Genomic DNA, 13709 nt, shown 5'->3' with positions numbered 1-13709 from the left:
GGTGTGTTAACTCTGAGAAGCTCTGCAGTAAATTATTTACTTTTGATTAATCCAACGTTGTTTCAAATTGCTTTTTCAGATTGCCCACATTTCCATTAACACTCTCTCAGAGAAATTCTGACCCACATCAATCCTTTTTCACGTGGATCTATTGAAAACTGGAAGAAGTATGGGGACTGCCCAAAGTCTCAGAGAGAAAGTGTATCAGGGCTCAAAAAGGCCCTAGTAATACGCTTCACCCCTAAACCCTGAACCCTCTTTCCCTGCCTCCCAGCCATGCGTCCCTCCAGAGGTCTGTGATATGGAGCCAGTCAACAGCACAGAGGTGTCTGAGTTCTTCCTGAAAGGATTTTCAGGTTACCCTGCCCTGGAGCACCTGCTCTTTCCTCTGTGCTCAGCCATGTACCTGGTGACCCTGCTGGGGAACACAGGCATCGTGGCGGTCAGCATGCTGGATGCCCGCCTGCACACACCCATGTACTTCTTCCTGGGCAACCTCTCCATCCTGGACATCTGCTACACATCCACTTTTGTGCCCCTGATGCTTGTCCACCTCCTGTCAGCGCAGAAGACCATCTCCTTTCTTGGCTGTGCACTCCAGATGTGTCTGAGTCTGTCTACAGGCTCCACAGAGTGTCTGCTGCTTGCCATCATGGCCTATGATCGCTACCTGGCCATCTGCCGGCCCCTTAGGTACCCCGTGCTGATGAGCCACCGGCTCTGCTGGTTGCTGGCGGGAGCTGCCTGGGTCCTCTGTCTCTGCAAGTCAGTGACTGAGACAGTCATTGCCATGAGGCTGCCCTTCTGTGGTCACCGTGTGGTCAGTCACTTCACCTGTGAGATCCTGGCAGTCCTGAAGCTGGCCTGTGGTGACACGTCCATCAGTGAGGTCTTCCTGCTGGTGGGTGCCATCTTGCTGCTGCCCGTGCCCCTGGCCTTCATCTGCCTGTCCTACACGCTTATCCTGGCCACCACCCTGAGGGTACCCTCAGCCGCCGGGCGCCACAAAGCCTTCTCTACTTGCTCAGCACACCTGGCCGTGGTGATGCTTTTCTACGGCACCGTCATCTTCATGTACATGAAACCCAAGAGCAAGGAGGCCCGTATCTCTGACGAGGTCTTCACGGTCTTCTACGCTGTGGTCACACCCATGCTAAACCCCGTCATCTACAGCCTGAGGAACAAGGAGGTGAAGGAGGCCGCCAGGAAGGTGTGGGGCAGGATACAGCCCTCCAGGTGAGGGAGGCCAGGGCTCCTGCAGGTTAGCAGCTCAGGTCTGCCTTTGCCTACAGAGAGGATGGGTAGGGCTCAGGGTTGGGGGTCTGGAATCTTCAACCCAGAAAGGCAGCACCACCTCCCACTGATCCTGCCACAGATCTGAGCTCACAGTTCCACCTTTGTTCCTTCCCCAGGCAGAGCCTTGGGCCAGCTCTCAGCATCACTCCCCGCATCTTCACACCAGCCTCCCAGCTGGCCTCAAGATTTCTTCAGTCTTGTTCCTCCCAATCTATTCTCCAAGGGTCATCCAGAGGGATATTTTGGAAAAGTCTATTTGATCATGTCTCTCTCGGCTGAAACTCCTGAATGGCTCCCAGAGCTTTCAGGATGAATTGAAAGGGCTTCGCTAGGTGCATTCCAGACCCCTGCAGCCTGTCCCTGCTGGTCAGGACCAACCCCCTTCCCCACCCTGTGCCCCACAGACTCCCTCCTGTCAGCCGCACACACCAACCCAGCAGGAGCCTCGTGCGCCCAGCAATGCCCGGCTCTGTGCCCTTCTTGGTTCTTCCCACAAGGCAGCCCCCACCCAGCACACAGCTCCATGTGTAAAAGGACTGCCTGATCCTCAAGGCCCGTCTTTTTATTTTTAAAATGTAATTCCCTAAGCTACACATGAGGTCCTTGTTGTTTTCCTATTTTATATAGAGTACTGTAAATCTGTTAATCCCCAACTCCTGATTTATCCTTCCCCCCACCTCAATGCCCGTCTTGAACGACACCTCCTCCAGGAAGCCTCCCCACTCTTTACCTCTCACTGTGCTCCTCCTGCTTTATTTCAGTGTTGCTCTAGGAGCCAGTACAGAGAAGGCATTGGCACCCCACTCCAGTACTCTTGCCTGGAAAATCCCATGGATGGAGCAGCCTGATAGGCTGCAGTCCATGGGGTTGCTAAGAGTCAGATACGACTGAGCGACTTCACTTTCACTTCACTTTCATGCATTAGAGAAGGAAATGGCAACCCACTCCAGTGTTCTTGCCTGGAGAATCCCAGGGATGGGGGAGCCTGGTGGGCTGCCATCTATGGGGTCGCACAGAGTCGGACATGACTGAAGTGATTGAGCAGCAAGAGCCAGTAACACCGGATTTTACTCTGTCCCAAGGTCTGGCCCTGCCCAACTCCAAGCCCACACTGGTTTCTTAACTAAACAGAAAACACATCAAGGTAGGGCAGAGCCTGGGGTCCTCCCCAAATCTGAGCAGAGCTGAGATGAAGTTCACAGATGACAGCCACAGTCTAGCGCCTGGGGAGGTGACGGCAGAGGCAGTGACGAGGCCCAGCCCCCAAGATTTCCAGCCCAGCCCAGGCCCTGGGACGTTGGTCACCGGAGCAGCTGAGGGTCTGGCTTCCTCTATCGCTTTAGCAGCAGTCGCTCCATTGCTTCCTGCCGAGCATCCAGGCTTCATGTAGCCTTGGGAAGACTCTGCTTCATCCGTCTTCAACCCACCTACTAAGAGCCTGCCATTTCCACCTCTTCCTGGAGCTCAGCCTCTTCCCAGGTTTGAACACACAGAGGAAACGGACTCAGACTTGAGAGCGTCTCCATTCCCTGACCTCTCTGGCCTCAGTGGTACCATCTTGTTTGATGGGAGAGCTCAGCCACCGAGCAACAGGCCAGCTCTCCTGCGCCCTGTAGGTAAGCACAGTCCTTGTCTGAGCCCTCAGGTACCCTCCAGTCCCTTTTCCTGCTTCCTCTGTTGGTCAGAGCAGAGGCACAGAGGAGAGAAGCACAGCCCACAGCCCACAGCTGACCAAGCCAGGGCGAAGCTTCTGCAGAGATGTTCTGCTAGGCCTCTGATGCCATGACAGGAGTTTGGACTTCATGCTGTGGGGACTGGGAGTTTAAAATCACACTTACTTTTAGCAGGGTCACTGATTAGACACCATACTTCACCCATGAAACTAACAAAGAATTTTTCTAACGTATATTGTTAACTATAGTGCAGTAAAGCAGGTAATGTCATAACAACTGGTGAGGGTGGGAATATATTTATATGAACTTCCTGCCAAGTAAGTTGTGGGTATGAATCAAGAGACTTGAAAACTTCACACCCTTTGACCCAACACCTCTACTTTTAGGAATTACTCGGAGAAAATTATTACAGGTACAAAGATTTATCTATTTATCTATCTATATGATATTAATCACAGAGGTATTCTGGGTAACAAAAAATTGTAAGACTCATAATGTCCAACTGAGGCAGAATGTGTAAATAAATTCTGGTGGAGCCCAATGATGGACTGTGACACAGCCATTGTAAATCTTATTTTTTGAAGAATAATTGATGATGGCAAATGTTCACACTGTAATTAACATAAAAAAAGGTAGAACAAGTAACTTTGTACTCAATAAAATCTCAATTTTCTTAAGGATATATAAATAAGTATGTATATAGAAGGCTTTGGCATAGTTAATAAAGCAGAAATAGATGTTTTTCTGGAACTCTCTTCTTTTTTCATGATCCAGCGGATGTTGGCAATTTGATCTCTGGTTCCTCTGCCTTTTCTAAAACCAGCTTGAACATCAGGAAGTTCACGGTTCACGTATTGCTGAAGCCTGGCTTGGAGAATTTTCAGCATTACTTTACTAGCATGTGAGATGAGTGCAATTGTGCGGTAGTTTGAGCATTCTTTGGCATTACCTTTCTTTGGGATTGGAATGAAAACTGACCTTTTCCAGCCCTGTGGCCACTGCTGAGTTTTCCAAATTTGCTGGCATATTGAGTGCAGCACTTTCACAGCATCATCTTTCAGGATTTGAAACAGCTCAACTGGAATTCCATCACTTCCACGAGCTTTGTTCATAGCGATGCTTTCCAAGGCCCACTTGACTTCACATTCCAGGATGTCTGGCTCTAGATTAGTGATCACACCATCATGATTATCTTGGTCATGAGGATCTTTTTTGTACAGTTCTTCTGTGTATTCTTGCCACCTCTTCTTAATATCTTCTGCTTCTGTTAGGTCCAGACAATTTCTGTCCTTTATCAAGCACATCTTTGCATGAAATGTTCCCTTGGTATCTCTAATTTTCTTGAAGAGATCTCTAGTCTTTCCCATTCTGTTCTTTTCCTCTGTTTCTTTGCATTGATTGCTGAAGAAGCCTTTCTTATCTCTTCTTGCTATTCTCTGGAACTCTGCATTCAGATGCTTATATCTTTCCTTTTCTCCTTTGCTTTTTGCCTCTCTCCTTTTCACAGCTATTTGTAAGGCCTCCCCAGACAGCCATTTTGCTTTTTTGCATTTCTTTTCCATGGGGACGGTCTTGATCCCTGTCTCCTGTACAATGTCACGAACCTCATTCCATAGTTCATCAGGCACTCTATCTATCAGACTTAGGCCCTTGAATCTATTTCTCACTTCCCGTGTATAATCATAAGGGATTTGATTGAGGTCATACCTGAATGGTCTAGTGGTTTTCCCTACTTCCTTCAATTTGAGCCTGAATTTGGTAATAAGGAGTTCATGATCTGAGCCACAGTCAGCTCCTGGTCTTGTTTTTGTTGATTGTATAGAGCTTGTCCATCTTTGGCTGCAAAGAATATGATCAATCTGATTTCGGTGTTGACCATCTGGTGATGTCCATGTGTAGAGTCTTCTCTTGTGTTGTTGGAAGAGGGTGTTTACTATGACCAGTGCATTTTCTTGGCAAAACTCTATTAGTCTTTGCCCTGCTTCATTCCACATTCCAAGGCCAAATTTGCCTGTTACTCCAGGTGTTTCTTGACTTCCTACTTTTGCATTCCAGTCCCCTATAATGAAAAGGACATCTTTTTTGGGTGTTAGTTTTAAAAGGTCTTTTAGGTCTTCATAAAACCATTCAGCTTCAGCTTCTTCAGCATTACTGGTTGGGGCATAGACTTGAATAACTGTGAAATTGAATGGTTTGCATTGGAGACCAACAGAGATCATTCTGTCATTTTTGAGATTGCATCCAAGTACTGCATTTCGGACTCTTTTGTTGACCATGATGGCTACTCCATTTCTTCTGAGGGATTCCTGCCCGCAGTAGTAGATATAATGGTCATCTGAGTTAAATTCACCTATTCCAATTCATTTTAGTTTGCTGATTCCTAGAGTGTCAATGTTCACTCTTGCCATCTCTTGTTTGACCACTTCCAATTTGCCTCAATTCATGGACCTGACATTCCAGGCCTCTTGAGAAATCTGTATGTAGGTCAGGAAGCAGCAGTTAGAACTGGACATGGAACAACAGACTGGTTCCAAATAGGAAAAGGAGTACGTCAAGGCTGTATATTGTCACCCTGCTTATTTAACTTCTATGCAGAGTACATCATGAAAAACGCTGGACTGGAAGAAACACAAGCTGGAATCAAGATTGCCGGGAGAAATATCAATAACCTCAGATATGCAGATGACACCACCCTTATGACAGAAAGTGAAGAGGAACTAAAAAGCCTCTTGATGAAAGTGAAAGTAGAGAGTGAAAAAGTTGGCCTAAAGCTCAACATTCAGAAAACGAAGATCATGGCATCCAGTCCCATCACTTCATGGGAAATAGATGGGGAAACTGTAGAAAGTGTCAGACTTTATTTTGGGGGGCTCCAAAATCACTGCAGATGGTGACTGCAGTCATGAAATTAAAAGATGCTTACTCCTTGGAAGAAAAGTTATGACCAACCTAGATAGTATATTCAAAAGCAGAGACATTACTTTGCAGACTAAGGTCCATCTAGTCAAGGCTATGGTTTTTCCTGTGGTCATGTATGGATATGAGTTGGACTGTGAAGAAAGCTGAGCACCGAAGAATTGATGCTTTTGAACTGTGGTGTTGGAGAAGACTCTTGAGAGTCCCTTGGACTGCAAGGAGATCCAACTAGTCCATTCTGAAGGAGATCAACCCTGGGATTTCTTTGGAAGGAATGATGCTAAAGCTGAAACTCCAGTACTTTGGCCACCTCATGCGAAGAGTTGACTCATTGGAAAAGACTCTGATGCTGGGAGGGATTGTGGGCAGGAGGAGAAGGGGATGACAGAGGATGAGATGGCTGGATGGCATCATGGACTCGATGGACATGAGTCTGAGTGAACTCTGGGAGTTGGTGATGGACAGGGAGGCCTGGCATGCTGTGATTCATGGGGTCACAAAGAGTCGGACATGATTGAGCAACTGAACTGAACTGAACTGATGTATATAGAAATTCCTGGGTAATTATGACAAAATATTAACCAACAATTGTTTCCTACATGTGATGGAGTTACAGATTGATTTGCTTTCTTCATTATTCTTTCCAACCTTGCTCAATACTTCTAAAATGAACATGACTTAGAATTTATAGGATAGTATTATTTTTGAGAAATGGATGATCACATGGCTCCAGATAGAGCACAGAGGAGAAGCGCCTATGCCCGAGGGCAGGAAGTGAGGAAGCTCGGATGGGGCCTGACCCAGGTGGGCGGTCAGGCAGAGAGCATGGAGCTGATGTCCTGGGGACACTGGGCTGATGGCGGAGATGGCTGAGGAAGGAGGAGACTGTGGTTTGGTGCTTGAGCTTCTGTTTTTTTTGGGTAGATATCACACCACCGTGAGAGATGCCCTCAGAGACGGGGAAGAAAAGAGTAGGCTGGAGGTGGTGGGAGGGCTGGCGGGAGCTTGTCTGTGGGTATCCACAGAGTGGCAAGATGGTCCCTTTCCTCAGCAGTTAGAAAACGAGCAAAGACAATCTTCCAATGTTTTATTTCGACCTGTGTTCTTGACAGAAAGATATTCCCAGAGACATATCACAGTTTATTCAGAAAATGTGCAATTGCTGCTGCGTTATTTAAGGCTGTTTTTAGTCCTTAAGCTCTGCCAAGTTGTCATCGTTTCTTGTGAAGGAAAGAGAAAGGCATGAGAAGGGAAACACGAAAGGGGGCCTGCAGAAACTCACACGCCCAGAGCAACCACTGACTTCACGTCCGTCACAGGGGCCCAGGCCTCACCCCGTACAGCAATTCCCTTTCCTTAACCTTCCCTGCTGGCTCAGTGGTGAAGAACCCCTGCCAGCACAGGAGACACAGTTTCGATCCTTGGGTTGGGAAGATCCCCTGGAGAAGGGAATGGCAACTCTAGTATTTCTGTGTAGGAAATCCCATGGACAGAGTAGCCTGGTGGGCTACAGTCCACAGGGTCACAAAACTCACAAAAAGAGACAGACCCAACTTAGCGACTAGACTATAACAACAACCTTTCATGAGCACAGGTTCTCACAGCACTCCTGCCAGGAGACACCCCACTTCATAGCCCTCAAGATTCAGGTCCAAGGGGCAGGGGTGCAGTGAGACCTGGTCTTCAGATTCCTGTCCAGTGTCTCTCTTGTACCCACCTCACCCAACCAGGCCCTCCTGGGGCAGCACAGGGAACCTGGAGTCTCTGAAGCCACATTGTGCCAAGTCTGCAAACTTGTGTCATTGCAGAGTCTGAACTTTAAATTGGGCAGGGACTACGAGTCCCAGAAGGCAGGGAGCAGGAGAGATGTCTACATAACAGGGGACCAGGAGGCTGGGCCTCGGGGGCTCGGGGCCTCTATCCTGGCCCACCCCAGCACAGTGTGTCTGCTGGTAATGAACTCAGCACTCCCTCACTCTGCTCTCCCAAGCCTTGGGTCACCACACCTGTCATCTGCTCAGCCACCTGCCTGCACTAATGTCACGGGACAATAGGTAGGAGGCAAGGAGAATCCATCTAGCATGTTGACTATTCTCCTGAAATCTTTTTTAATCATACAGAAACCAGAATACCTGCTTGGAGAAGGGAACAAAGTGATACTACAATATCTACTACCTCTTGCTGAATACTTACCCTGTGCAAACATCTGTGCTAACACCTTGCACTGAATCCTCAAAATTCCCCCACAAGGAAATACTATTCTTATCCCTACAGGTAAGGAGGCTGAGACTGAGAAAGCCATTAGCAAGTGGCAGGTCTCAGACTTGGGCTTGGCGGTCTGACTCCAAAGCCCACACTCACCGGCTCTGCCGTCACGGTGTGGAGTGATGCAGGTATCCAGATGAGGGAACTTCTGGGTCATTCTAACAGAAGCTTCTTCTTGTGCTCCTCAACTTCCTTTTAAAATCATGTCTGAAGCTTAAAATAAGAATGAAATGGTTCAAACTAGATTTACTAGCCATTGAAACTGACATGATATTTACCTGGGTTGGAAGTTGCTAGAAAGATGAGGGAATATTTCAGGGATGGTACAGAGTGTAAGAAACCACATATTGAATAATTCCATTTCACACAAGGAGAAACTCAACGATGGTCATAGAGCAGAATGGGAACAAGGGCAAGAATCAAACCTGGACACCTCACTCCCAGTCTAGGGCTCCTTCCAGGGCATTATCTTGCTTCTCAGGAGGGCTAAAAGTGGGGAAAGAATTAGACAGTGATTCTCTGTAAACCTAGCTTTCCAGGGCATGATGGAATGGGAGACCTGTCAGACAGATGTTAGAGTGGTTTCCTGCTGCTGCTGCTGCTGCTGCTAAGTCGCTTCAGTCGTGTCCGACTCTGTGCGACCCCAGAGACAGCAGCCCACCAGGCTCCCCTGTCCTTGGGATTCTCCAGGCAAGAACACTGGAGTGGGTTGCCATTTCCTTCTCCAATGCATGAGAGTGAAAAGTGAAAGGGAAGTCTCTCAGTCGTGTCCGACTCCTAGTCTACTGCAAAACACCATTGCACCAAAATGCTCTGCAGCATGTCTGGTCCTCCTCCTCTGGGCATTTGTAGGATTACACAGGGCAGCAGGCTGTGGACAGATGGGACACATGTCGCTTCTGGGTCAGAGCATGACCTGTCAGTGTGAGACGCTCTGCTGGGTTCTTTCCCAGCTGTAAGAACTGGTGACATCCCAGAGGGTAGAGCCAGGGTCTCTGAGGATGACAACCTGGAACAGAGCCCCCTGAACACCTGCAATGGATATGAAGGGTGAGAACTAAACCTCTGTCCTGGTAAGTCACTAAAATCATGAGGCTGTGTGTTACTGCTGCAAGACTCTGCTCATCTTTTTTTTTTTTTCCCGCTGTAAGATCTTTTTTATTTTAAACTTTAAGTTTTTTATTTTGTATTGGGGTATAGCTGATGAACAATATTGAGGTAGTTTCAGGTGAACAGGGAAGGGACTCAGTCATTCAGATACAAGGACCCATTCTCCCCCTCCCCCTCCCCACCATCCAGACTGGCACATAACATTGGGTAGAGTTTCATGTGTTGTGCAATATGTCCTTGTTAGTTATCCATTTTGAATATAGCCAAAATTCAGCCCATCTTGATGGACCAAGAGAGCTACAATTGCTGTCTGTGGTGCCAGCCTGAGCCTATGTTGCAGTCCAAGCTGGCAGTAACCTGGCAGCATGGTATTTTCTAGACAGAGTCTTATTTCTTTGGGGTCACAAGCCTACAGCTTCATGGGCTATTCCTGATTTCCATGAATGTGTTCTGATCAGATGCTTAAATTGCAAGGAAACCCACCTGTCTCTTCATTTAGCTCTTCAGAGAGAGCCATTGTTCTTGCATGGAGGAGGTGGCACCCCCAAAGCGCTCATCCTTGTGATCACATCCTGTGTGTGCACATGGGGGGAAGGGGAAGGAGGGTGATTTCAGGGCAGGAAATCCGGGATGAGGATTTTAGCAGGAGGAAAGCACTGGATCTCGGACGGCAGCTCCAGTGTGGGGCGCTGGAGAGGTCGGGGGTGAATTGGACACAGCCCTTTGATTTCCGTGGCTCACAGTCTATTGTGTGAGAGAGAATGACACACACAACAAACCGTGCTAAGGACTGTGTGAGCGTCACGGCGTCAGGATGGTCAGCGCTGTGGAGACATCTGAGAAGGAGCCCCAGGGAGGAGGTGGGCGTGAGCTGAGCCTTGGAGGATGAGCACAGGGAGAAAGGTGCTCCGGCCTGAGGAAAGCAGAAGAGGGAGGGGACAGGAGCCTGTGGAGTTTGTCTGCCAATGGGGAGCGTGGTCTGCTGAGGTGGGGAGGCACGCCGAAGGTGCAGGAGGTGAGGCGGGGGTGAGGGGAGGCCAGGGCCTGATGACAAAGCCCTCTGATGTACATGCCAGTCCCACTTAGTCTCTTTGATGGAGACAAGTTTGGGGAGAGAAATGCAGAGTTAGGTGGTTTTCTACCTTTTACTTGTCTGAAAACACCCCCACTCCTGTGTCCAGTGTCAGAATTGGAGGTTTTCAGGACTCTTGGACATAGACAAAGGCCTTATACTTGAATCTGAAATGAAGCTGTGGACTTAATCCAGCCACATGAAGTCCTAACCTAGGAGAGACCTGCCCTTTTCTAACTTCTGCTTTCCATACCTCAAGTTTTACTCTGTCTTTACATTCCAGACTCAAAGAGGATCTAGATGTTTCTAGAGCCAAGTGAGAGGAGGGAATAGGATCAAGGTCACCAAGAGACAAGGGGATGATTGTAAACACTGCGAGGGAAGAAGGCACATAAGCCTCTGCTGTGTCGCCAGCACTCAGTGCATAGTAGGTGCTCAATAATAATATCCTGGATGTGTGGATTAATAAGCCATCACACTCAGGCAGTTATTCACCTTTTTGCCAAACTTCAGCAAAAGAATCCCTACCTTCAAATGTTTACATGGGTAAGATTTACAGTCAATGACTGACCCAGATTAATCACCTACCCCATATGATCCAGAAACTTCCCTAACAATATCACCCTGATTTAGGCTGGAGGAGGGAAAACCAGCGCAGGCTCTGGGGAGAGAGGGCGTCCTGACAGATGCTGGAGGTCTTGTCTGGGAGGAGAGGAGTGCAGACCCAGCAGGTGCCGTGGTTGAAGGCTCAGTCTCTGACCTGAAGCCTTGCCGCTAGGCGATTTACTGGTACTTTTTTATGTGAGTCTCATCTGGACTACACAGAATCCCCACTTTTCAAAAGGAAATTGAGTCTCACAGGCTAAGTGTCTTGGTCAATATTGCAGAGCTATCCTTAGTTATGGAGCTGTTATGCAGTGCTGGGTTTTTGAACTATCTGTTGACTGACTGGCCTTGGAAGCATTTGCAGTATGAGGTACCTGGAGGAAGTAGACAGAGTCTGCTCTCAGGTGTGACAGAGGAGACGGGTGTGCAGCACAAGAACAGGAAGGATGGCCAAGGGCTGTGGGAGGAAGAAGGGAGCAGGCAACTGTGTGTGCAGGGGGCAGGCGGGAGAGGAGAGAGGAGCTGGGCTCTGAAGAGGAGAAGCATCCCCCTAGTGGGGAAAAGAGAGAGGACAAGCCTTTAGAAGGGAACTTCTTGGGCAAACTTTCAGCTCTGGGGAAAGACACGGTTTATTTAGGAAGAGAAAGCTCACCGGCTGATATGAACGACAGATACAATTCTACAGGAAGAGAGAGGGAGGGAACCATTGCTGAAGGACAGAGAGGACTCTAACGTTGTCATAGGATACTGGCTTCACGTCAATCTAGGTGTGAAGAGATGGAGGGAGGGGTGATTTGATCTACTGACAAGTTAAAGTTCACTATCAGCTCCTATTTATCCCTAAGAGCAGGGGGTCACCTGGGCCACAAGACAGCTTTCCATCTGACACGACACTTGGCTCCCTCCAGACACTGGCATTTCCCAAGGGGCTGAGACCAGCTCAGAAGAGATATGGAGACTCCTGGGCAAAGACTGTGGCCGCTTCCCACGCTCTCTTTATAGAGCGAGTCAGTGACCCAGGACACCTCTGTCAGATTAGAACCTGCCTTTTCCTCCTGTGTACTATTATTGTCAATATCATTTATTCTAAAAAGCTATATGGAGGCCAAGAGGAGACTCAATTGGCTTTTATGACCAGAGTTAAATGTTGTGACCAGTGGCTCTACTGGGATAAGTATGTTCTTGTCTATTCTTTTAAAAATCAATGCATGGTCTCTGATCTTATGGAGAGACACCTGAATAAGGCTTGTACATCCTGTGCAATAGAAATGTCCAACCTTTATGCCCAAAGGAATGGGGTGACCATCACTATCACTCATCACCCACCTGCCTTCCCAAGCTCATCCCACTTAATTTGAGAAAGAGGAGCAACACTTGTTACAAATGTGGCATCTTTTTGTCAATGTAGTTTTCTTACTGTTATAGCCCAGCACCTAAACACCCTGCACAGGGTAGGCACTCAACAAATCCTCAGTGAGTGAATAAATCTGAAATCCTATGGGCATCATTGAGCCACATGAAGTCATAACCTAGAAAACGTTCTTCCTCTTAAAAGCCAAGAACACTGCAGATTGAAAAGGAGCTCGAGAAACAAGAATTTATTCTCTTCTCTCCCCTAGGCCAGCTGGGAGAGAACAGAGAAGGGCCTAGCAGATTAGAATGGACGCCATCTCATGAAAGTTACACCAGAACAACAGAACTGAGAGGGCTGGCTTGCAGACCTGAAGTCCACTCTCTCATTGTACCGATGGTGAAACTGAGTTCCAGAGGCCGGGCTGACTCACCCCAGGTAACACATCCACGTTGCTTGGCTCCCAGGTCCACTGGTGCTTAATACAACACCTTCATAGTACAGATGGGAAAAGAGGGAGAATGAGATGGATGGAGAGTGAGATGAATGGAGCAAACCAGACGGTCGTGACAGAGTTTGTCCTGCTGGGGCTACACGACCACCACAACCTAGAGATGGTCCTGTTTGTGCTCTGCCTGGGCATCTACTCCATGAACGTGCTGGGGAACGCCCTCCTCATCGGGCTGAACACGCTGGACCCCCGCCTGCACACCCCCATGTACTTCTTCCTCAGCAACCTCGCCCTCATGGACATCTGTGGCACATCCTCCTTCGTGCCTCTCATGCTGGTCAACTTCCTGGAAACCCAAAGCACCATCTCCTTCCCTGGCTGTGCCCTGCAGATGTACCTGACCCTGGCGCTGGGCTCCACGGAGTGCGTGCTCTTGGCCATGATGGCGTGTGACCGGTACGTGGCCATCTGCCAGCCGCTTCGCTACTCAGAGCTCATGAACCGGCAGACATGCGTGTGGATGGCGGCACTGAGCTGGGGGGCAGCCTTTGCCAACTCCCTTCTCCAATCCATTCTCACCTGGAGCCTCCCCTTCTGTGGCCACAATATCATCAACCACTTCTTCTGTGAGATCTTGGCGGTGCTGAAACTAGCCTGTGGGGACATCACTCTCAATGCACTGCTAATAATGGTGGCTTCAGCTGTCCTAACGCTGGCCCCGCTGCTGCTCATCTTCCTGTCCTATGTGTTCATCCTCACCGCCATCCTGAGGGTGCCCTCTGCTGCCGGCCGGCACAAAGCCTTCTCTACCTGCTCTGCCCACCTCACAGTGGTGGTGATTTTCTATGGGACTATCTCCTTCATGTACTTCAAGCCCAAGGCCGAGGACCTCTACTTGGACAAGCTTCTTGCATTGTTCTACGGGGTCGTGACCCCCTCGCTGAACCCCATCATCTACAGCCTGAGGAA

General features: G+C 48.6%; 2 protein-coding genes across 2 annotated transcripts; both read left to right on the top strand.

Annotated features, from left to right (window-relative positions):
• Positions 1-301: 301 nt before the first annotated feature.
• On the top strand, positions 302-1240 carry LOC120881780 (olfactory receptor 13J1-like). Its single transcript, XM_040265464.1, has one exon. The coding sequence runs from the start codon at positions 302-304 to the stop codon at positions 1238-1240; it is 939 nt and encodes a 312-aa protein (XP_040121398.1).
• Positions 1241-12810: 11570 nt separating this feature from the next.
• LOC120868745 (olfactory receptor 13C3-like) lies at positions 12811-13704 on the top strand (the record flags this gene model as incomplete). The annotated part of the gene is made up of 1 exon (XM_040247972.1): positions 12811-13704. A coding segment is annotated over exon 1 (894 nt), but the record flags the coding sequence as incomplete, so codon positions are not given.
• Positions 13705-13709: the final 5 nt, after the last annotated feature.

This window comes from Oryx dammah, unplaced genomic scaffold (assembly GCF_014754425.2).
Source record: "Oryx dammah isolate SB20612 unplaced genomic scaffold, SCBI_Odam_1.1 HiC_scaffold_1, whole genome shotgun sequence".
NCBI lineage: Eukaryota > Metazoa > Chordata > Mammalia > Artiodactyla > Bovidae > Oryx > Oryx dammah.
Note: the sequence above shows the minus strand (reverse complement) of the source record. Positions and strands in the feature narration are given on the sequence as shown.

Excerpts from the sequence above, each read along its gene's own strand:
- LOC120881780 (XM_040265464.1), top strand. The coding sequence starts at position 302 with ATGGAGCCAGTCAACAGCACAGAGGTGTCTGAGTTCTTCCTGAAAGGA.